This window comes from Erinaceus europaeus, chromosome 6, assembly GCF_950295315.1.
Source record: "Erinaceus europaeus chromosome 6, mEriEur2.1, whole genome shotgun sequence".
Classification (NCBI taxonomy): Eukaryota; Metazoa; Chordata; class Mammalia; order Eulipotyphla; family Erinaceidae; genus Erinaceus; species Erinaceus europaeus.
This window is the reverse complement of record NC_080167.1, coordinates 9,190,773-9,213,532: the sequence shown is the minus strand read 5'-3', so window position 1 is coordinate 9,213,532 and position 22,760 is coordinate 9,190,773. Positions and strand designations below refer to the sequence as shown.

Below are 22,760 nucleotides of genomic sequence, written 5' to 3'. Positions count from 1 at the left end.
ATATTGGGGCTGGGTGGCACAACTTCTTGAGTTCACATGTTACAATGTGCAAGGACCCAGGTTTGAGCCCCGGGTCCCTATCTGCAGGGGAAAAGCTTTGAAGCAGTGCTACAGTCTTTTTTTCTCTCCCCTAACCTCTTCTGCTGTCTCTAGCCAATGAATAAAGATAACAAAAAAATTATAAAATCAGCCCGTTATCTGTGACCTTGGGAGAACTACTGCAGTTTCCAATGAAGGGAAGGGGACACAGAATATCTGGTGGTGGGAAAGGTGTGGAATTATATCCTTACCATCTTGTAATCACTGTAAGTCAATATTCAGTCACTAATAAAATAAATAAACAAAGTGATGGGTGCAAAATTGAAGTAGTTAAAAGCCACAGGCCGGCCAGCTGAGAAGGAAGGCCTGACTCAAAGCACGCACTGCAGCGCTCCGCGGAGGAGGCCATAAAAGGGGTGGCAGCCCTCGGGGTGGCGCCCACCCGGAACTTGAGCGCCGCGGCGGCAGCGGTTTCCGGTCGCGGCGGACACTTCCCGCGGAGGGACTGCCCCGTGGCGCGGCGGCGGCGGCGGCGGCGGCGGCGGCGGCGGAGGACGGGCAGCGGCAGCCATGGACGCGCAGAGCCTGGACGAGTTCCGCCGGCGCTGGCAGGAGGAGCTGGCGCAGGCCCAGGCGCAGAGGAAGCGGCGGCGGCCCGAGGGGGCGGAGCGGCGGGGGCGGCGGCCGGACTTGGTCCCCGGGCGCGGCGAGCAGGCCTCGGGGTACCTGGCGCTGGCCCAGGGCCTCCTGGAGGGCGCGGGCCGGCCCCCCGCACCCAGGTCCGCCCGGGCCGAGGCCAGTCGTTCCCGCTCCCCGCCGGCCCGCGACGGCGCGGGACCCGGGCCCGGGGAGCAGCTGGTGGACCAGCTCATCCGCGACCTGGTGAGTGGCCCGGGGCTCGAACCCGCGGGGACTCGGTGCGCGCACGGCATCTTGGGAGCCGCGTTGCTCCTGTCCGGGCCACTTGACCCGCCGAAGCGGCGGTGATGTCCGCAGAGGGTTTGGGGTGCCAAGGCAGGGCGGGGTGCTCTAAGGCAGCACCCACACAGAAAATAAAATAATAAAATAAAATAACCCGGCCAGACTGTCAGGGTGAGCGTGAGACATCCATTTCTTGGAGCGTTCCTGAACTTTTAGCAGCGTTTATCTGATTGATTGATTGATTGATTGATGTTTGTGTGTGGGGGGGGAGCGGGGGGGGGTGCATTGCTGTGGCGCCGGGGATTGAACCTGGGATCTCTAGAGTCTCAGATCTGCAAGTCTGGAAGAATCAGAACAAGGGTAGGAAAGACTGAATGTCTGCGTAGTGTCCCCCCCCCCCCCAAGTTGTGAATGCATGTCTATTAAAAAAAAAATCCGCTTCTAGGATGAGGAGAGATTGTATAAGAGTGATGATACAAAGAGACTTTCCTGCCTGAGAGGCTTCAAGGTCTCAGGTTCAGTCACCCCCCATACCATCACCACGATGAGCCAGAGCTGAGTAGGGCTCTGGTAAAAATAAAATAAAAGTTTAAAGAAAAAGAAAAAAAGCCTTCACAAACTTGGGACAGTCAAGATCACCTGAAACATACTCGCAATTAGTTGAGACAAATGGACAGGTCTTCAGGATTCCCTTTAATTTAGTCCCAGAGGAAGATTCGGTCACTTTCCAGCTGGGAGTGGTTTTGAGCAGTATTGCTGTACTTGTATTCAAATACTTTTACTGACTCTCGAGTTTTTATCAAGTGTCTCCTGCTGTGCATCTCTGTCTCTCTCTCTCTCCCCCCCTTTTTTTTTTTTTTGCCTATAGATGTAGCCACCTTGCCTTTGGTGCATGTTAACTTTTTTTTTTTTGCCTCCAGGGTTATCACTGGGGCTTAGTGCCTGCAGTTTGAATCCACTGCTCCTGGAGGCTATTTTTTCCCATTTTATTTTTATCCTTGTTGCCCTTGTTATTGTTGTCATTTCTGCTGTCGTTGTATAGGACAGAGAGAAATCAAGAGAGGATGGGAAGACGGGGAGAGAGAGACACCTGCAGACCTGCTTCCCCACTTATGAAGCGACTCCCCTGCAGGTGGGGAGCAGGGGGCTCCAACCGGGATCCTTAAGCCGGTCCTTGTTTCGTGCCACATGCGCTTAACCCGCTGTACTACTGCCTCACTCCCCCAGGGTGTGTCTTTTTTTTTTTTCTTTTACCAGAGCACTGCTCAGCTCTGGCTTATGGGGGTGTGGGGGATTGAACCTGGGACTTGAGAGCCTTAGGCATGAAAGTCTCTTTGCATAACCATTATGCTATACCCCCACCCCCAGAAAGAACTTTTTTTTTTTATCAGAGCACTGCTCAGCTCTTTGTGCAGGGGATTGAACCTGGGACTTTGGAGCCTCAGACGTGAGAGTCTGTTTGCATAACCATTATGCTGTTTACACATCCCAGTGTGTGTCTTAAGCATCCTCATTTAATGTGTTTTTATGCATATCAAAATTCGTGTTGGCATCGGGCCTGCTTCTGTTAAAAAATGTGTGTCATCACTCAAGTCTGACAGACGTAAAGGTGGAAGGTGGCTTAGTGCCTCGTTAGTTACTCAGGTTAGTTGGACAGATACACAAGTTATTTCCCACAGGAGGTGGTTTGTAGACGGGCTTTTCCCCCCGTAGGATGGAGAGAAACAGGAAAGTGGTCTAAGTCCTCAGCTGGGGCCCCGCAGCTGAACTCCTCCGCCATTGGATGTGGCAGTTTTAGGACTTGCTGCAACTGTGGAAGGGGGAGGAGGTGTTGCTTGTTTCTTTCTGTAACTGAGGAAACTCGAATTTTGTGATTGGGAATGAAAGCTGGATTCAAATCTGTCGGACTGTAGCTCTCACCAAGTAAGAGTTTTCCAACATGATTTGACCTTAGAATCACCGTATACTTTCTTAAACTAGAAAAACCCACCTCCCCAGGCCTGTGAAGTCAATTCCTTGAGAAGGGATCCAGCAACCTGGTGGTTGGGAAAGTAAGGCTTGCTGCTCTACTTCTGATTGTTGAGGTCGTCTGGTCCTACCATTCTGGAAGGGCAACTAAGCACTGGTGTCAAAAATACAGGCGACATACAGGAAATGCCTTAGAGTGAAAGACGCTTGCCTGCTGGAGGAGCTGAGGGGACATGCCCCCGAGTAAGATCCAGGTGTATGAGAGTTGGAAAAAAACCTGCCCTGGGATGTATGCCCCTCCGGAATCACCTCACTAGGTACTAATTCTCTCAACAGCACTCAGTCTTTGGGACACCTCTGTATGTCCTCCCCTCGCCCCCCCACTGCCTTGCAGTCATGAGTAGCACCGCTTTGTATCTTTGGGACACCTCTGTATGTCCTCCCCTCGCCCCCACTGCCTTGCAGTCATGAGTAGCACCGCTTTGTATCTTTGGGACACCTCTGTATGCCCTCTCCTCGCCCCCACTGCCTTACAGTCATGAGTAGCACCGCTTTGTACGAACCCTTCTTTCTGCTTGGTACTGTCCTAGGGGTTAGAGAGATTTTCTTTTATTTCTCCCACTGGCCATTATTAGCCCCATTTGGCAGATGAGCACTAAGAAAGTAATTGATTTTTCTTCTCTTTTCTTTTTCTTTTTTTTTTTTTTTAGTGATTTAATAAGGATTAATGATTGTAGGATAAAAGGGGTCCAATTCCACACAGTTCCCACCACCAGAGTTCCGTATCCCATCCCCTCCATTGGAAGCTTCCTTATTCTTTTTTTTTATATTTATTTATTTATTCCCTTTTGTTGCCCTTGTTGTTATTATTGTTGTAGTTGGATAGGACAGAGAAATGGAGAGAGGTGGGGAAGACAGGGGGAGAGAAAGACAGACACCTGCAGACCCACTTCACCGCCTGTGAAGCGACTCCCCTGCAGGTGGGAAGCCGGGGGCTCGAACCAGGATCCTTCTACTGGGAAGCTTCCTTATTCTTTATCCCTCTGGGAACATGGACCAGAATTCTTGATGGGATGGTGAAGGTCTGGAGTAATTGGTTTTTAAGAAGCTGTAAACCCACCCCAGTATCTTCAGTCTGAGTCAGCGAAACGCAGGGGTCAGGCAGGTAGTGCGAATGAGTGGGCCAGGTAGGCCAGGTGACGCTCCTTCAGTCCCCTTTCCCGTTCACTGGTGTTACCGCCGCTTTTCCAGACCCAGCTGTAACTTGGCAGTGAGCTGTTTCATATGGCCACTGTTCTTTTTGCCACATTTAATATTGAAAGTGGTCGTGCACCAGTTGTCTTCCTGTTGTCCCTAAACATAAACACTTTTTTTTTTTTTGGAACTCAACCATTTTTCTTGGAGCTCAGCCCTCCTCTCACTGTTCCACTCTTGAAGGGTTTTGAAACCAGTCTCTGCTGAAGTGTCCAGTCGTAAGTGTGCCCATTGGGTGAGTCTCCAGGAGGTTGCATCCCTGTGAACAGCACCCAGATTGCAGAGCTGCCCAGCGTGTCCCAACCCCCGAGTGTTCTCTTAGACCAACACGTCACCTGACGTCTAACGCCTCACTTTAATGCTGTTTCTCAACAGACGTGTAACCTCTACAGCTGGCACTCTTTCTAGGTTGGTGTGCACAGAAACCCAGGGGTCAGCCCTAGGAGAGTTCCACAGTGTGTCCATTTTGCCATTGGTGGCCACTGCCGACTGCTGACACGTTAATAGTTCAGGACTCAGGAAAAGTGCTGGTGGGAGCGTTTGGACATACTGTGGAACATGTGTGCACACTTTCCTGGGGCACTTGCTTGGGAATGGAAGTGCAGGGTTATAAGGCAAATGTTCACCATTAGTGGATCTTGACAACTGCCTGTACTTTTCTTGTCTCTACTTTGGTAGTAGCTTGAGTGTGGGATGTACTGTCCCAGTTTCTTCTTCGCCCTAGCTGTGCTAGCATGCTCTGGCTGGACTAAAAGTAGGAGCCTTCGCCTGTGTCAGCTGCCTGCTCTGGTCTTTCTAGCTCACCATTTTGCAAGGAGGTGGTAGGGCCGGGCACGGTTCACCTGATTCACATGTCCGAATTAGCTCCTGGGTGGGGTGTTGGCGTGTTGTTGACTGTGTGTGTGGTTCATGTGTCTCCATCATCTGGCATTGAGTTCTGGGTGGGAGTTGTGAGATCAGCATGAGGGCAAGTACCAGGCCAGGAAGATTGCACAGCCGGTAGAGTGCAGGACTTTTGATTCCCGAAGTTCTCATTTCTGTGCCTGTTGGCTAGATGTACCAGAGTGGTGCCCTGGCTGCTCTCTACTATGAAATAAGTACATATAAAGCAAACCAAAAAGAATAGTAGGACAAGTTCAGTCACCAGCTGCTTGCAGAATCTCTGTCGAGGTAATGTTTGTCAGCTTTGGACAAAGGAACATATGGCCGGGCTCAGTAAATGGGGACGTGAACAAATCAGGGGTTGTTGATGTAACAGTCTCCCACAGAAAGGCTTCTCATTGACTTACTCGCTTCTTTATTTATTTGCCACCCGAGTTATTGCTGGAGCTTGGCGTTGGCACTATGGATCCTCTATTCCCAGTAGCCATTCCCCCCTCCTTCGTTTGATCCCCCCCCTTTTTTTATTAGGACAGAGAGATTGAGAGGGAGAGAGAGCCACCTGCAGACCTGCGCCACTGGCCAGCCCCCAGGCTTCTCATCATTAGTTGCTGGTAACAGAAACATATTCCCATTCACAGTATTGACACTTTGGGGTGGATCAAAACTGCCTGTATGTTCAGTCTGACACAAGTCCTGAGTTTGTGCTCTTTGCCTTCTAGCTTTCTAAGCATGTCTGTTTTGTCCAGGAGCAACTCCTGAAAAGGGAGATTTAGTTGGACTTTTGGAAACTGATACGCAGATCCAGTTGACATGAATTAAAAATCAGGAATCTCTGGTTACAGTCTGAAGTGAAGCATGCTGGGGTGGCACTCATTGGGTTGATTATGGGAGTTGTGCGGAATTCTATGGTTCTGTTAATGTCTCCTTTCTTAAATTAAAAAAAAAAAAATCAGGAATCACTTGCTAACATGGTCTCACTACCCCCGCAGCTTGCCCCCCCCCATTTTTGGCACACTCTTGCTTTAAGGCAGTCTCTTGTATTTTGGTCTTTCTCAGTCAGTCTTCAATATCATCACTAGAGTGAGAACCCCCAGGAAATCAATAGCCAAGAGTTAAGTTGTCTGGCCTGGAGAGAGAGCTCACCAGGTAAGGTGCGTGCCTTGCCCCATGCAGCTTGGGTTTGAGCTCCAGCTCCACATGTGAGTACCATGGCACTGGGGAAGAAGCTTTCTATCTGAGTGCAAAGTTGGCACAGGAGCAGTGAAATCTCATACGCACAAAGGTCCTGCCCCCTCCTCCCAGTGAAGTTGCCTTTTGATGGACAGTTGAACAGTACACGTCTCAGTATTTTGTGTACAGGCCAGACCTGTGATGGACAAGCCCAGCTGAAGTGAAAACTTAGAAATGACTCCTGCATCTCATCTAGTGAAGCTTTAATTAATAGCACCTAGCCATCTGCTTTTACGTGATGAGTCGGAAATAAAAACACCTAAGTTTGTTGTTTTTTTTAACTTGGCTGAACTAGTGAAAGAAATGATACAGACCCGAAGGGGACTTAAGGCAGTGGGCACATTCTCTTTTATTGATCATTTCCTTCTGTCCAGAAACTCAAGGTTTTTGGGACTAGTAAACCCACTGTACTATAATAAATATGCAGCTTTTCATTTTTAATTTTTTTATTGCCACCAGGGTTATCACTGGGGCTCAGTGTCTGTATGACAGATTCACCAAATTTATTTTTTCTAATTTAACAAGACAGAGAGATTGAGAGGGGAGGGGGGATAGGGAGAGAGTGAGCCGCTGCTGCACACTGCTTTGCCATGTGTGAAGCCTCCCCCCTGCAGGCGGGAGCGGGGGCTCAAACCTGGGTCCTTAAACATGGTAATGTGTGTGTTCAACCAGACGCGCCATCTGGCTCCCTCTTTATTTTTTAATGTGGCCCTGGGGAATCATGAGGCCCTCACATGTGTGGCCATTCGGTGGCCTCCTTGTCCCAGTGGGTTTTTTTCCCCTTATGCTTTGAGGAGAGAGGGAGAGACACCAGTCACTGCTCCATCACCCCTGGAATCCCCTGCTTCTCTTGTGCTGCGGCTTAAACCTAGCGCCTCATTTAGAGTGAAGCTGTGCTCTGCTGGGAAAGCTGTCTCCTGACCCCGAGATTCATGATCATTTGAAAGCAAGATAGCCCACATTTTATGCCAGGCTTGACAGATTATTGATGGTAGCTGATCCTGATGGTAGACTGTGCTTGGAGACTTGGTGACGTGAAACTGCTGACTCGGGCCAGTGAAATAGCTTGCTTGGATAGTGTGCTGCTTTGCCACGCACATGTGCAGCCCTGGTGCAAGCCCTGCCCCACCACACTGAAGGAAACTTTGGTGCTATGGGTCCCTCTCCCCCTCTCCTTCTCTCCTTCTCTCCCTCTCTCCCTCCACCCCTCCTCCCCTCCTCCCCTCCTCCCCGTCTCTCATCTATTGTTTGAGCTGGAGGCGCTCTTCTCAGCTAGGGAGACCTTTCCTGTGCTGTCTGCCCTGGAGAGGTACATTGGGAACAATCCTTGAGTCGATTTCTTTGCCTTTTACTGATTTGGCTCTTGGTAATTATCCTCTCTCCTACTAAACAAGAGAAGGCAGGTTATGTTTCTCTGCCTTCTCTGTCTCTATAAAAAATCGTATTCACGGTTGCCACAGACATATTTGCTCATGAACATCTAGACTTGTGACCAGGCAGCTGCTCCTTCTCCAAGCTCTTAAGTTCTGGCCTCAATCTAGACAGACAGGAGGCTTTGAAAGCAATCGCCCAGTCTTTTCTGCGCCTCACTGACTTCTTTGCTGCATCCCTCCCCCCAGGTTAAATTGCCATTCACCTCCCCCCCCTTGCCTGTGTGTCCAGGGGGTCAGACCAGTAGGTGGCGAGTGACATGGGTCCTGACAGAGAGCTCATGGAGTGACAAATCCCAGGCGTTTACGGTGCCTGTGCTGATGAGACCTGCGGGGCCACAGCTGGGCGAGACCCTCATTGCCCGACCACCTCTTGCTCTTTCTGACAGCGAGGCGTGGGCAATGGCTTAAATGCTAGGAGAGAAATTGGCTTTTGGGGACCTGCTTGGGAGCTCTTCCACTCTTAATAGCAGGCTTCTATGGAGAAACGACGTCCGGATTCTGAACAGCCACTTTCCGATGAACTTTGGCATATCTGATGGGGCACCTGGACCGCCGCCTCAGTCTCCTGTGCTGACTGCATTTGGCACAACTCAGGATCTCACTCCAGAGGATTTAGCTCCCAGTGAGGCAGCGTTCTCAGACCTTTGCTAAAACAGTGTCGTTCTCCTTCGAGCACCTGCCTCGGCCCTGGGTTCACACAGTGTCTGGCATGGAAAGCAGCGTATTTTCAAAATGTATTTCTTCTCTGATTGTGAAAGTACCATATGCTCGGCTGTAAGCTGTCTAGGCTGTCTAAGCTGGGGAGAGTAGAGAAAACCAACAGCCCTCTGTGTTGTGGCGACGACATGGAGGTGTGCATTCGTCATCTTTTTCTTTGTATGAGATGGACCCGGTACTGTGACCGTCTGCCTAGTTATCCTGACAGTGCTGTGCCCCCCCCCCCCCCCCCCGTCACCTTCCCGCTCACGCTGCTGCCCTGGACGTGTACATGTACACTGGGAGCAATCCTGAGTCAGTTTCTTCACTTTTTACTGATTTGGCTCTTGGTAGTTACTCCCTCTTACACTAAACAAGAGAAGGCAGATTAAGTTTCTAACAGTAAAGCACAAAACCAATCCATTTACAGAATTAGTCTTGCATTAGCACAGAGGAGTACACGTTAGCCTCCCGGGGGATGGATCTGTTTGCAATTTCTCTTAGCATTTTTGGAGTAGCTCCAGTAGACTTTGGGAGAAGTTAGTATTCTCTGCCTTTGAGTTAACAAAGTAACATGACTCCCTCCCTCCCTCCATTTTTTTTCCCACTTCATTGGGAGTGGATATATATATATATACACACATACATATATATATATCCACTATGAGATATATGATCTATCTATCTATCTATCTATCTATCTATCTATATATCATTTAGGGTTGTGACTCAGTTTCAGTTTCTAGTGTGTTTGAAGACGCGTGGAGGGAGAGCTGCCTGGACCCCGACCTTGGAAATCTGGGACAGTGAAACTTTGCTTGTGTGTGTCTTTTCTTTTTTCTTCCTTTCTCTCTTTCTTTCTCTCTCTTTTTTAAAGACTTTATTTATTTATTGAGAAAGATAGGAGAGAGAAAGAACCAGACATCACTCTGATACATGTGCTGCTGGGGATCGAACTCAGGACCTCATGCTTGAGAGTCCAACGTTTTATCCACTGCACCATCTCCCGGGTCATGCTTGTGTGTGTGTTTTCACTGCCACAGATGAGTTAGATATTCATTACAGGACAAGAGTCGTCAGTAGTGGTAGAAAATCAATATCTGGGCTATGATAGAATTAAAAGCCAGGTTGTATATTATTTTAAGAAAATGGTTTGAACAGGTTTTCCTTTGAATTCAAAGGAGTATTAATAGCATGAATGTAACTAGCCTCTTTATTACTGGACAGTCACACACTGCTCAGGGTTATTAAATTAATGCAAAATCACTCCCGATAAGCTTTGTCTTATTGATGTTTTTATAGTGTGGTCAAATTCTCTCTGTTAATATTTCCAGTATATTTCTCTTTTTTTTCTTCCTTCTCGGAATGGCTTTATTTCTGAAATGCCAACTTGTCCATTTTCTTTTCTTTTCGTTTTTTTTTTTTTTTTTTTTTTTTTAAGTCAGTAGAGACAGAGTTGGTTAATGTTGCCATAACTACTAGAATGGCTGTGTGCTGGCGAACAGCCTGGGTGGAAGTCTGAAAGCATCTTTTAGCTCACAGAGGTGTTTCTCTGCATATGGGCAGCAAGAAGCATTTCTTGCTTATGACTGTGGGAAGTACACAGAGTGCTCCCATTGTTCTGCTGCTGTTTTGGGGCTCACAGAATCACTGAGCTGCAGCTTCTGTCCAGGACGTGGCTTCATACCCTGGTGGAGTTCTGTGTACCTACAAGAATTGTCTTCAACCACAGGATCAGATGTGCTCCTGACTCTGTTTTTTGTAAGATGTTTCCTGCATGTAGTGCCACTAATGATGTCAAGCTGAAGTTTAGGAGTGACTTCGTTAACCCTGAACCTACTCCAGTGTTTTGCTGTAATAAGAGCGCCTGCCCTCTTCACACCTCCTTGAGCAGAGGAGAGGACAGTAGGTTCCATGGACTGATGTCTCTGCAGTTAGGGGCAAGAACCCTTGGGAGTGTGTAAGCACTAATTATGTATATCAACATCTACTGTTGGGGGTAGGAGAAGATGGGGTTTTCTATGAAACTCTGAGATGTTGTTTGCATGTAGGTGGTTTTGTGGGTGAAGCTGAGAGGCCTCAAATTGAGCGAAAAGGATCAAACATTAGTATGAGCCACCATCGCTGGGTTCAGACTGCCTTCTAGAAGGGGATGTAGCCCTGATGGGTAGCTTCTCTGGCCAACGGCAGTGTGTAGGAAGGTGCCTGGCTGCGAGCCTATACCAGGCACCATTCCGGGCATCTGGGGGTGCATGTCTTGGACTCCAAGGGAGAAGAGGAGCCACCTAGTATAGTATCCCCAGAGCCATCAGAGCAAAGATTTGAACTGATAATCCTCGTCCTGCCACCCAGTTGACCAGAATGACTCCAGAGTGCAGTAGAGAGCTTCAGTGTTTGGTGAGTCTGTATATTTCAGTCTACAGACCTTTCTCTAGTGTACTGGTTTCTCTCCCCCCACCTCAGCCCCACTCCAACAAGCGGTAGCAACAGGGAAAGTTGTTGACATGAAAATCTGGGGCTTCAGGTGTTTGGGATTGGTGATCTATTTTGGAGTCAGCTGTTGTAATTCTAAGAGCTCAGTGATCAATTTTTTAAAACTGTGACATTGGCGTTTACGTAATTATACCTCGGTGCAGTCGCACTGAAATAGTTGTTATCCCCAGAACCAACCCAGGCCCGAGAACAGCACAGCTGGTGCATCAGCCGGAGCGGGGCCTCTGCTCACCTGTTGCTGAGCTTCCCCACGGTCGTTCTGGCTGGTCACGGTACTGCGGTGGTGGGGCTGCATCCTTCTTGTCCACTCGTGACGAGAACAGCCCCGGCCTTGGTTCTTACTGGGGTACAGTATTTAGTACTGCTAAGACTTTGCAAAAAGCCCTCTAGTATAAGATCTGATGTATGGATCCTTCCAATATCCAGTATCCTTCCAATACTGGCAGCTTCCCCTGAACCTTCCCTCTGCACCTTGCCAGCGATCACCTGGATAGTATGTGGCAAGGGGAGGCAGTCTTCTGTGGAAGCCTCAGGCTTCTGACTGGAGTAATATGGGACGTGGGTCTACTCAGCAAATACCTGTTGAAGGGGAAAGAAAGGAATCTAGAGTGCCACTTAGGGAAAGAAAACAGGGCCCCAGGAGACAGTTCACCAGGCAAGGCATATGCTTTGCCCTGAGGCTGCTCAGGTTTGAGCCCTGGCACTGCATGGGAGGTGCTCTGGCACCAGAAGAATCTCTAGTGCTGGACTGTGTCTCCCTGTCTCTCCCTCTTTCTGTCTGCATGAAAAAGTTACTCGGATTGATGAGGTCATACATGTGCCAGGCTCCAGCTACAGCCAGCCGAGTAAAGCAAACGGCAGCGTTAATGACTATTGTTTGCTTTACCTTGACCAGTGAACTGTGTCCTCTCCATGGATTTCTAAAATTTGTTTTTGTGATACACCTGTTTGGGCTGTGGAGACAACATATGGTTCTGCAAAAGACTCTCATGCGCTGGGGCCAGGTGGTGGCGCACCTGGTTGAGCGCACATATTACAGTGCAAAAGGACCCAGGTTCGAACCCCTGGTCCCCACCTGCAGGGGGAAAGCTTCATGAGTGGTGAAGCAGGGCTGCAGGTGTTTCTCTGTCTCTCTCCCTCTCTATCTTACCCTCCCCTCTCAATTTCTGGCTGTCTCTATTCAATAAATAAAGCTAATATATATATATAAAAAAAAAGACTCTCATGCCTGAGGCTCTGCAATCCCAGGTTCAGTCTCCAGCACCATCGTAAGCCAGAGCTGAACAGTGCTCTGGTCTCTCTTACTGTATCATTAGAAAATAAATATTTTAAAATAATAATATACCCATACACCAGGTAGCTAGATTATAGCCGAAGAAGCTGAGGCTTAGATATATTTAGTCTGGGTACATGGCCAACCCAGGGGCAAAGGTAGGATTATTCATGCCAATATTTACTCTCACGCCCTGCTTGGGTTCAGCTATGGGTTTTTACTGTCACTTTAAAAAATTGTGTATTTTTTCTGCCAGAGTGCTTGTTGGGGCTTCATGCTTCTATCGCTCCATGAGCACTGTCTTTAGATGTGTTGGGGGAGGGGAGTCAAACACCACAGCACTGCTCCACTTCTCGTGAAACTTCCCTTATGTGGTGCTGAGGGCTCAAGTCTGGGTCTTTCATGCATGGTGAAGTGTGGACTCTACCAGGTGAGCTACTTCTGGGCCTCAAGAAGGTGTTTTTCTAGGATGAGAATAAAGGCTTAGCTAATGGGGTGGCAGGTGACGTGCACCCAGCTAAACGCACACACGTTACCATGCGTAAAGACCTGGGATCATGCCCCCGCTTACCACCTGCAGGGGGAAGCTTCATGAGCAGTGAGGCAGGGCTGCAGGTGTCTCTCTCTCTCTCCCTCCCTCCTTCTCTGTCTCCTCCCCTTTAATATCTTTATGTTTTATCAAATAAAATAGAAATTAAAAAAATGGGGAGTCGAGCAGTAGTGCAGCGGGTTAAGCGCAGGTGGCGCAATGCTCAAAGACTGGCGTGAGGATCGTAGTTCAAGCCCCTGGCTCCCCACCTGCAGGGGAGTCGCTTCACAGGTGGTGAAGCAGGTCTGCGGGTGTCTTATCTTTCTCTCCCCCTCTGTCTTCCCCTCTCTCCATTTCTTTCTGTCCTATCCAACAATGATGACAGCAATAACAACAACAACAATAACTACAACAACAATAAAAAACAAGGCAACAAAAGGGAAGATAAATAAAATATAAAAAGAAAGTTAAAAAAAGAAAAGTGTAAAAAAAAATGAAAAAAAATGAAGAAAACCTCTGCTAGGAGTGGTGGATTTGTAGTGCTGTCACTGAGCTCCAGAGAGAACCCTGGTGGGGAAAAAAAAATGACTGAACAGGTTAAAGAGGGGAGGCTGCCACTGGGAGTGGGACATCCTTGTACCAAAATAATGTGAAACAAAAGGCAGCTTCCTACTTGCTCACAGGAGTCAGGCCTGGAAACCAGCTTCTAGCAAGTCCTGGAGAGAGTGATTGCAGAGGGCAGTGGCTGGCATGTCCTTTGTGGTGGAAGGATTAGCGCAGTTTGCACGTCCACAGACTTTTCTTTGCCCTATTCTGTTTGTCGGAAGACGAGAGTTGTCTCTTGTCTCTTTAGAGAGAAAGTGGGAGGAGGGCCAGGGTGGCAAAGATACTTTTGTGTGTGGTGGATGACCTCTCCAGGGTTGTCTTGAGGAGGTTCAGGCTGTAATTGTTTCTGGTGAGAATGCCTCTTTTTTTTTTCCAATTGAAAATGAGTTTCCATTATTTTTTTAGGCAAGGAACCCTTCTGCCTTCCAATCTCACTTGCAGATATTTTTTCCCTGTTATCCCCTGCATGACCAACATTTGTCTCCTGATTTAACATTCTGTTCCTTCTTTGTCCACAGAGAACTGTCAGCTCTTCCTCCTCCCCCTCCTTCTTTTTGTTACCAGTGGCTTAGTGCCTACACTACTCTACTGTTCCCGGCAGCCATCTTTTTGAAAGAGTGAGAGACACAGAGAGATAGATACGGAGAAGAGGAGAGACTCCTGCAACACAGCTTCACCGCTTGCAGAGCTCCCCTGCAGACGGGGAGAGAACTGTCTGCTCCTCGGTCCTGCACAGATCCCTTTGGCCCTCCCCTGTAGCTTCACACAGTTTGAATATATTTCCTTCAGAAGCCCTGAGTTATCTTGTGGCCCCAGGACCTCTACATGAATGGAAACATGAGTCTAGAAAACTGTTGTGTGTTTATATGTTTGTGTGTTGGGGGAGGCAGACAGCATAGTGGTTATTCAAAGAGACTGTCATGCCTGAGGCTCCAAAGTCCCAGGTTCAATCTCCCACACCACCACAAGCCAGAGCTGAGCAGTGCTCTGGAAAAAAAAAAAAAAAAAAAGGAAAACTGTGTGGGGGTGGGGGTGGGGGGTGGGGGATATGACCAGAGCACCACTCCACTTATGTTGTTCTGTTTGCTTTGTTCTTTGTCATTGTTTATCATGAGGGAGGGGATTGACCCAGTGCCTCATGCATGCAGGGTGTGCGCTCTGCTTCTGAGCTGGCTCCCTGGAGTTCTGGAAAAATCCCTCCCCTGAATCTTGGCGTGAGTAAGCCAGTACTCACAGCTCCCTTAACGGTGCTGAGGCTCTAGACTCAGAGGTAAGACTTGTGTTTGAGAGGGTCCAGTTGGTGTGTAATGAGCAAGCCACGGATTATCAGCCAGAGCTACTTTGAAATGGATGTGAGTGAGTAAGTTCTGTGGGAACAGGCAAGGCGCACTGCACACTTGGCCCTTTTCTGTTAGACACTCTCATTTCTCTGTGCTACCAGGATCATCATGACAGCCTTATCTCTCAAACAAAACCTGTTACCTCATCCCTAATTGCTTATCCAGAGGCAGGCGAGCTCTAATTTCTCTGCATTAGTAAGTGACACAGAAGAAGAACTGCTTTGTTTGCTCTGGCTCACTCAGGTCAGCAGTGTGAGCCCCAACTGCGTTAGGGAACCTGCCTCCCCAGCAGCCTAGGGGGACCGCGTTCACTGAGCTCTTCCTTTTATTTACTCTTGCTTGCGGCTCTCTCCTTGTCCTGATGAAACACTTTAGTGACCTCGCGCAGCATTGCTCCAGCTGTGGGTCCTCGCTCCCCTCCCAGAGACTTGTCACACACCTATGCACTGACTCCTATGGTGCGGGTGCCCCCAACTGTGTGGCTTTTTCTTCTGGAAGCCCTGAGAGATGGTCCGATGGCTTCCCTAAGTGCTTGTGGTGGTGGCGGGGGGGGGGGGGGCTGGTGGGATGTGGCGGACTTCTTCTTCTAGCGATTGCCATGTGGCGGACTGAGTGGCTGCCAAGACTTGCATTAGTCCTGTGGGAATAGTTAGGGCACCTTGCTCCTTGTAGGAAGTTGTGTCCCCTCTTGTCACCATTTGAGACTATCTCTGAGGCTTTAAAGGAACATTTTCCTCTCAAGATACCAAGCTCAAATCCCTTCCTTTTTTTTCTCCACAGAATGAAATGGACGATGTGCCCTTCTTTGACATCCAGCTGCCTTATGAATTGGCAATCAACATATTTCAGTACCTCAACCGGAAAGAACTAGGAAGGTGTGCGCAGGTAAGCTTCCATGATTGATGGTCAAGACCCACCTCTGTGTGGACTTAATGTGTACCGAACTTAGCTGCTGGAGTTTCACATTCGAGTGAACTAATGAGTTGGGCAGCAACTTTACTTGAGGGAAAGCAGCCTCTGGCTTCAGTATCTAGTGTTAGACTCGTGACCGACTGCTGTGCAGGTCTGTTCTCCCTGCCGGCTGAGTTATAGCTGACCTTTGGTACTGTGCTCAGGGTGACAGCTCGGTGCCCGGCCTGGAATGAGCTATCCAGAGCTGTGAGTGTCTTTACCACTTCTAATCAAACGTGCCAGTCCTTGGGTGAATCAAGCCAGTCATCAGGTTGGGAGGGGTGAGTCAACCCGTGGACAAAAACAGTGAAGTCATTTTTAGACAAAGTCCAAATGATCCTTTAAAGTCCAGAATCCCACTCAATGGCATGCAGGGCCCGTGAGAAATGAGAGCCACCAAGGGAATTGGAGATCACTGTCGCCCATCTCATGCTCTCTCTGGGGCCCTGCCTGCAGAGTGGGCCAGGGAGATAGCAGCCCGGCCCAGGGTTATTGTGCACATGCGTCACAGGGCTCTCCAGACAGTGTAGACGAGGGTTCAGGAGGTCTGGGTCCGGAGTGAGCCTGGGACTGTGGATTTCTAATCGGGTGATCGAAATGTGGCTTTGGCCACTCTTTGAGAGGCCAGAATTTATACCGTTGAAATTGACATGTCTTGGCCATTCTTCTTGGCAAAGAGATGTAATTGGTGAAGAGCATTTCGTTTCTCCTAACTTAAATATATATGTAGTTAATAACCATTTGCCTTTTTTGTTTTTCTTGCCACCAGAGTTACTGCTGGGGTTTAGTGCTTACACAACAACTCTGCTACTCTTGGTGATCATTTTTTTTTTTTTTTTGTAGAGACAAATTGAGAGGGGAGGAGATAGGTAGCGAGAAAGAGAAACACCTGCAGCACTGCTCATGAAGTGTCCCCCACAGGTGGGGGCCAGGGGCTTGGACGCAGGTCTTTGTGCAGGGTAACGTGTGCACTCTACCAGTGTGCCGCTGCCTGGCCCCCGTTTGGCTTTCCATGGACAGCTGTACTCCCCAGAAGATAGGAGAGTCCATTTTCCATTACTGCCAGAGAATTACTTTGTTTAGTTGTTAGCATTTTCCATCTCTGGATTCTAGAATGCGTTTTACAGTGTCTGTACCTTCAGGAGTAAAGAGTTAGTAAAGCAGTGGTGGCACACACACTGGAGTGCAGACGTCACCATGCACATGGGCCCAGGCTCAAGCCAAGGTGGGAGGGAGCTTCATGAGCAGTGAAGCAGGTCTGCAGGTGTCTCTCTTTACCACCCCCTTCTCTTGCAATTTCTGTCTCTATTTAAAAATGAGAGAGAGGAAAATAAAGCCTGTCAAGAGTGGTAGAGTCACCCTGTAGGCACCAAGCCCCAGTGGTAACTACAGTCCAAAAAAAAGAAAAAGGAATATCCAAGCAGCACCAAGAATGTGAAGTTAGAAACAGTAAGGCAGCTTGAGAGAGGTGGAGACAGGAGCGTGCTACTTCCCTGGCGCCCACAGAAGCCATGCAAGGTACACAGAAGAGGATTCAGATAATTTTTGATTTTATACTGTTTATCTCACATTTTGCTTAATCATCACTGGCTTATATTTGAATCTTGATTTGCAGAGCTTCTTAGTATTTTTGATTACCATGCTATTAAGTGGGCCATTTGTAAGTAGTTTTTAATGCAGTGTGTGGAAATCTTTAGAAAATAAAAGAAGACATTGTTGAAAGACTGGACTTCACTGAACAAAAATGCCATAGAGTGTAAACCATGTTCAGCGCCTATCAATTGCAGTAAGAGTACCTATATTGTCTCCGTCTTTCCCCTTGGAAACTGGATTTGCTCAGTTCTAACTTTACATATTGGCCCTGCTCCCAAGGGTTGATAAAAAGGGTGTAGCTAAGGGAGTCCAGCTCCTGAATCTCAGCCTGGTGCTGCTTGCTGAAGTCTTGCAGCAGCTCTGAGAGTTAGCTGCTTACACCAAGTCAGCATTAGGGATACAGTCTCCGTTCTTGTCAGGAGCTGCTGCTGAAGGAATCGTTTCTTTTAACACTACTTTCTGTTCTGCTCTGTTGTAAAAGGCATGCGGCTTTCACATCTGCTGCTGGTTTTCTCATCCAAAGTGTTTATCAGTGAAAGATAGGATCTATTGGAACAAGAGATCCCCTTTACGGTACAATGGGGCTGCTTTTCAGGGTAGATAGGCTATGCTGGGGAGATGATCCTGCAGGTGTGAACAGTTAGTTTAGTGTGCAACACAGTGCAATTGTCCACCGGATTTTCTCCCTCTTTGACCAGCTAGATGTTTTCTTTTTCTAGTTCAGTTTAATTTTTCAGAGCACATGTAAGCAACTAGAAAATGCTTTTAAACAGAACCCCTAAGGTGGTTCTGATCTATAAAGCAGAACTTTGTTTTCATAGAGCTTTTGCATGAAGATGACAAAAAGATGGCTAGTAGTCGATAGAACTGGCTTTGTTTTCCAAAGTATTAAGATAAAGCCACAAAGTAATCAAAATAAGTCGCATTTTTATTTGTTTCTAGTGGTGCTTTTATTTGCGAAACAAGGAAAACATCCATCTGTTGAATGGACAGCCTGCTGCTTCATGATTTCACTTCAGAGCGGCCATGCCCTGTCTGTCTTCTCTTCTCTCCTCAATCTAACCAGCCTGGGATTTTAGTGAAATCAGGCCAGTTTTGTAGAATTGGCACCATAAAATAGATGTGTGCCCTTGGAGAAAACCTGTTTGCTTAGATCTTTATGCCAAATTGGTTACCAGCTAACAGTAAGGAACCCTGCTAGGGGAGGACTTCTGAGATGTAATTATGCCCCAAGCTACGCTGGAGAGCCAGTTTTGCTTTGACTGTCTCCTTGCTACACCCCCTCTCTTGCTTTGTTTTGTGAGGCTTCATGCTTTTAGAAATAAAAGTCCTGCTCCATCAGTCTGTGGCCCTTATGCACTTTTGATACTGAGCTTCTAGCTCCTTGCTGTCAGTCATTGTCCCGCTAGTGATTTAGTGTCTCCGTGGGAGTGTTCCGAACAGAAAGGTCTCAAACGCTGCGGCTTTTAGTAAGCAAACTTATGTGCTGGGCAGTTCACTGAGCAGCTCTATCATTTTGCTATTTTTAATTTCATACTCTGTGTGTGTGTGTGTGCCCACAGGATTTCTGGTACTTTAAAGGATGACAACCTTATGAATGGATACCAATTACTGAGTTGTTGGTTGCCTCTTATGAGAATGTTAACTTTACTGTTTTATTTACCTGTAACATGAATAATTCTGAGGAGTAATTTTTTGGTATTTACTAACATTTATGTATTTGTTTGCTTTTGCCACCTGCATGATTCTATCTACTCTCACTAGTTTTTTCTCCTTTTAATGTTGGCGATGGAAGGGAGAGATGGGGGGGGGCAGAGGTAGGCACTACTGCATTACTCATGAAACTTTGTGGTGCTAGAGGCTCTGCATGGGTCCTTGTGCATGACACAATATGTGCGTTACTAAGTATCTCCCAGCCTCCTAACATTTATTTATTTTAAAAAATTTCCTCAAGTGGGGAGTAGATAGCATAATGGTTATGTATAGAGACTCTCATGCCTGAGGCTCCAAAGTCTCAGGTTCAGTTCCTATCAACCGCATAAACAAGAGCTGAGCACTGCTCTGGTTAAAAAACAAAAGTGGTGGGGGGCAGCTGGGCGGTAGTACAACAGGTTAAGCGCACATGGCACAAAGCGCAAGGGACGGTGTAAGGATCCCGGTTCCAGGCCTCAGCTCCCCACCTGTAGGAGGTTGCTTCGCAAGTGGTGAAGCAGGTCTGCAAGTGTCTTTTTATCTCTCCCCCTCCTCTGTCTTCCCTTCCTCTCTTGATTTCTCTCTGTTCTATCTAACAACAGCCGATGTTACAACAAGGGCAACAACAAGGGCAACAAAATGGGAAAAATGGTTTCCAGAGCAGTGGATTCATAGTGCAGGCACCGAGCCCCAGCAATAACCCTGGAGGCAAAAAAATAATAATAATAATACTGGGACCACTATCTTACACCATATATAAAAGATAACTCTGGTTGTATCATAGACCCCCCAAGAAAGCTAGTAATATAAAACTCAAAAAATAATAGTTAACAGTTTATGTACTTGGATTAATCAGTGATTTCTTAACTAGACACCAGAAGTGAAATAAATGCATGTGTAAAATCTTTTTTCATTTTGTGCTTCAAAGGACACTTTCATGAAAATCAAACCGGGGGGCTGAGCTGTAGCTGGTACAGTCCTGGAGCGTGCACACATCACTTGAAGCCCCTGGTCCCCACCTGCAGGGACAAGCTTCAAGAGTGAGCAGTGAAATAGTGCTACAGGAATCAGTGTCTCTCCCTCCCTACCCCTCTTCAATTTTTGTCTCTATCCAAAATAAATGAGTAAAAAAAATATAAAAATCAAAATTGGGGGCCAGCAGTAGTGCAGCGGGTTAAGCGCACATAGTGTGAAACGCAGGGACCGGCATGAGGATCCCAGTTCGAGCTCCCAAGCTCCCCACCTGCAGGGGCAGCTTCACAGGCTGTAAAGCAGATCTGCAGGTGTCTGTCTTTCTCTCCCCCGTTTCCCCCCTCTCAATTTCTCTCTGTCTTATCCAACAACATCAACAGCAATGACAATAATAATAATAATAATAACAATGGCAACAAAAGGGAAAAAATAGCCTCCAGGAGCAGTGGATTCGTAGTGCTGGCACCGAGCCCCAGCAATAACTCTGGAGACAAAAAAAAAAAAAAAAGGTCAAAATTGAAGCACATAAGTATGTATTTGCAAGTCAGTATTTTTGTGAAGAATTTTGCATAGTATATGTACAGAACTTTCATAGTGCAACAATGAATAACACATAATCCAAATAGGGGAAATTGTCAGAAGATTTATATTTTCTTTAAAGAAGATCTGTGAGAGAGAGAAAGAGAGAGAGAGGGGAGAGAGAGAGAGAGAGACTTTCCAGGCAGGGCAGGTGGCTCACCATGAGAGGGGTCCAGATTTGAGCCTCAGCATGGGAGGTGCGTTGGCACCAGAGGAGGCTCTCCTCTCTCTGGCCTCTCCTCTCTCTCTCTGTAAAAGTGGCCCAGAGAGGTGAAATTGCACATTTTCAAGGCCCCAGCTCCACAGTAAGGTAACACAGACGACCAGTGCTGATACTGAAAGTGCTTAGTGCTCGCCAGATCAGTGAGGTAACACAGACGACCAGTGCTGATACTGAAAGTGCTTAGCACTCACCAGATCAATGAAAATAAAAATCACAGTTCACAGTGAGATCATTCAGAAAAGACACACTAAACATTTTGAAGATGTGGAATAGTTGGGGGAGATGAAGGTCAATTCCTTGCCACAAGGTGACATGTTCACATGGGGGACGCTTTCCCGCTGTGTCTCCAGTCTGCTCAGACGGAGGCTGAACTAACGCCTCACTGCGGCACAGCGGCTGCTGGTCTGAGCGCAGATTCCTGCACTCTGCCTGCACATATGTAGGGTGGTACACAAGCATGAGTTAGTTTATTTTTAAGTTTTATTAGTAATTTATTAGCTAGTAAGATAATAGGGTGTAGGTCCACACCACTCCTACCACCAACCTCTGCCCCCGACCTCCCACCATAGTGCTTCCAAGGTCATAGATATATGGGTGGACTATATACATAATTTTTTTTTCTCTTTTCAAGCTCATGTGTTTCAACTCTGTATGTCACACCTGAGTGAAATCATTCTGTAGTGTCCTTCACTTCCTTACATCACTAAACATAATCACCTCCCTATCCATTCATTTTGCCCTGAAGGATACACTAGTCTTTTAACTGCTGAGTAGTACTCACTCTATTGAATGAATATTTTATATATATATATATATATGTATATATGTATACATATATATACATATATACATATAAATTATCCCATGATAACAGCAGCAGTGGCTTCTCCTCTTCCTCCCTCTCCCCTTCCCCTATTTTTTGTATTTATAAGACTGAAATAAGTGATTTTTTTTTTTGCCTCCAGGGTTATCACTGTGACTTGGTGTCTGCACTACGAATCCACTGCTCCTGGAGGATATTTTTTCCCTTTTGTTGCTCTTGTTGTTATTGTTGTTATTGATGTTGTTGTTGGATAGGACAGAAATCAAGAGAGGAGGGGAAGACAGAGGGGAAGAGAAAGACACACCTGCAAACTTGCTTCACCGCTCATGAAGCAAACTCCCTGCAGGTGGGGAACTCGGGGGCTCAAACCAGGATCCTTATGCTGATCCTTGAGCTTCGTGCCATGTGCGCTTAACCCGCTGTGCTACCACCCAGCCTCCCGAAGTAAGTGATTTGATTCCATTGGTAATGAATGACTCCCTCTCCCCAACTCTTTAAGTATTCCTCATGGGCTCCTCCCCTCCCCAGTATTTTAAACTTTTAATCAGAGAAATAAAAAGGCACCCACCAGGGAAATGTGGGCCATTTGGGCAAAGATGGCTGACCCCATGTGGAAGCTGATGCTTGTTTTTATTCACTTCTAAGGTCCCTCTTTCATATCCTTTCTAAGCCATATCACCTATTACGACTTCCAGGTGTCCTTCCTTTTTACTTTTCCCTCTCAGGTAAGGGAAACAGAGCCTGGCTTCCTCAGGTGTTCTTTAAATTCTATGAGTCAATTCTTTAAAGAGTTAATCTTTTATTAATTTGCTTGATTTTAAGTGAACATGTACCTCTATTACATAATAGAAAAGAAAAACTTGTTGCTAGAATGCCACTGCAAACATCTGCATCAAAATTCCAAATAATTAAGTCATGACTCAACAAAATATAGGTGAGAAAATTTTCCTCTTGAGTTTAGTAGCCAGAGCCCTTAAATGCTCCTGATCAAACTTCTATAGCTGTTCGATATGGTGACCAGATTTATTGGTCTTCAAAAACACAGGTTGGTTCATTTTTGTAAAGCTATTACAAAAGTTTATTTACCAAAGCTCAGTAAGAAAATGTACATCACCTAAGCCGTTGCCTTCTTGTTGAACAGTCACTGTGCTTATACTCGTTCCAAGGTTGCTAGCATGATGGTGCTCTGTCCCCGTGGTCATGAGTAGGAACGTTCCCTGCTGCCCCAGTACCGACCCATCTTCATCAGGTGTAGCCACCCTT

At 47.2% G+C, this 22,760-nt stretch overlaps 1 protein-coding gene across 2 annotated transcripts in view; it reads left to right on the top strand.

Annotated features, from left to right (window-relative positions):
- The first annotated feature begins 543 nt into the window (after positions 1–543).
- The window catches only part of FBXW8 (F-box and WD repeat domain containing 8), a 118,956-nt gene continuing 96,739 nt past the window's right edge, over positions 544–22,760 (top strand). Inside the window, exons 1-2 of one of the 2 annotated variants that reach the window (XM_060193025.1) lie at positions 544–921; positions 15,445–15,549. In XM_060193025.1, the coding sequence (XP_060049008.1) occupies positions 610–921; positions 15,445–15,549 (417 nt within the window). In that variant the 5' untranslated portion in view covers positions 544–609. The remainder of the gene's footprint in view (positions 922–15,444; positions 15,550–22,760) is intronic. The other variant, XM_007529353.3, reaches the window with a different exon arrangement.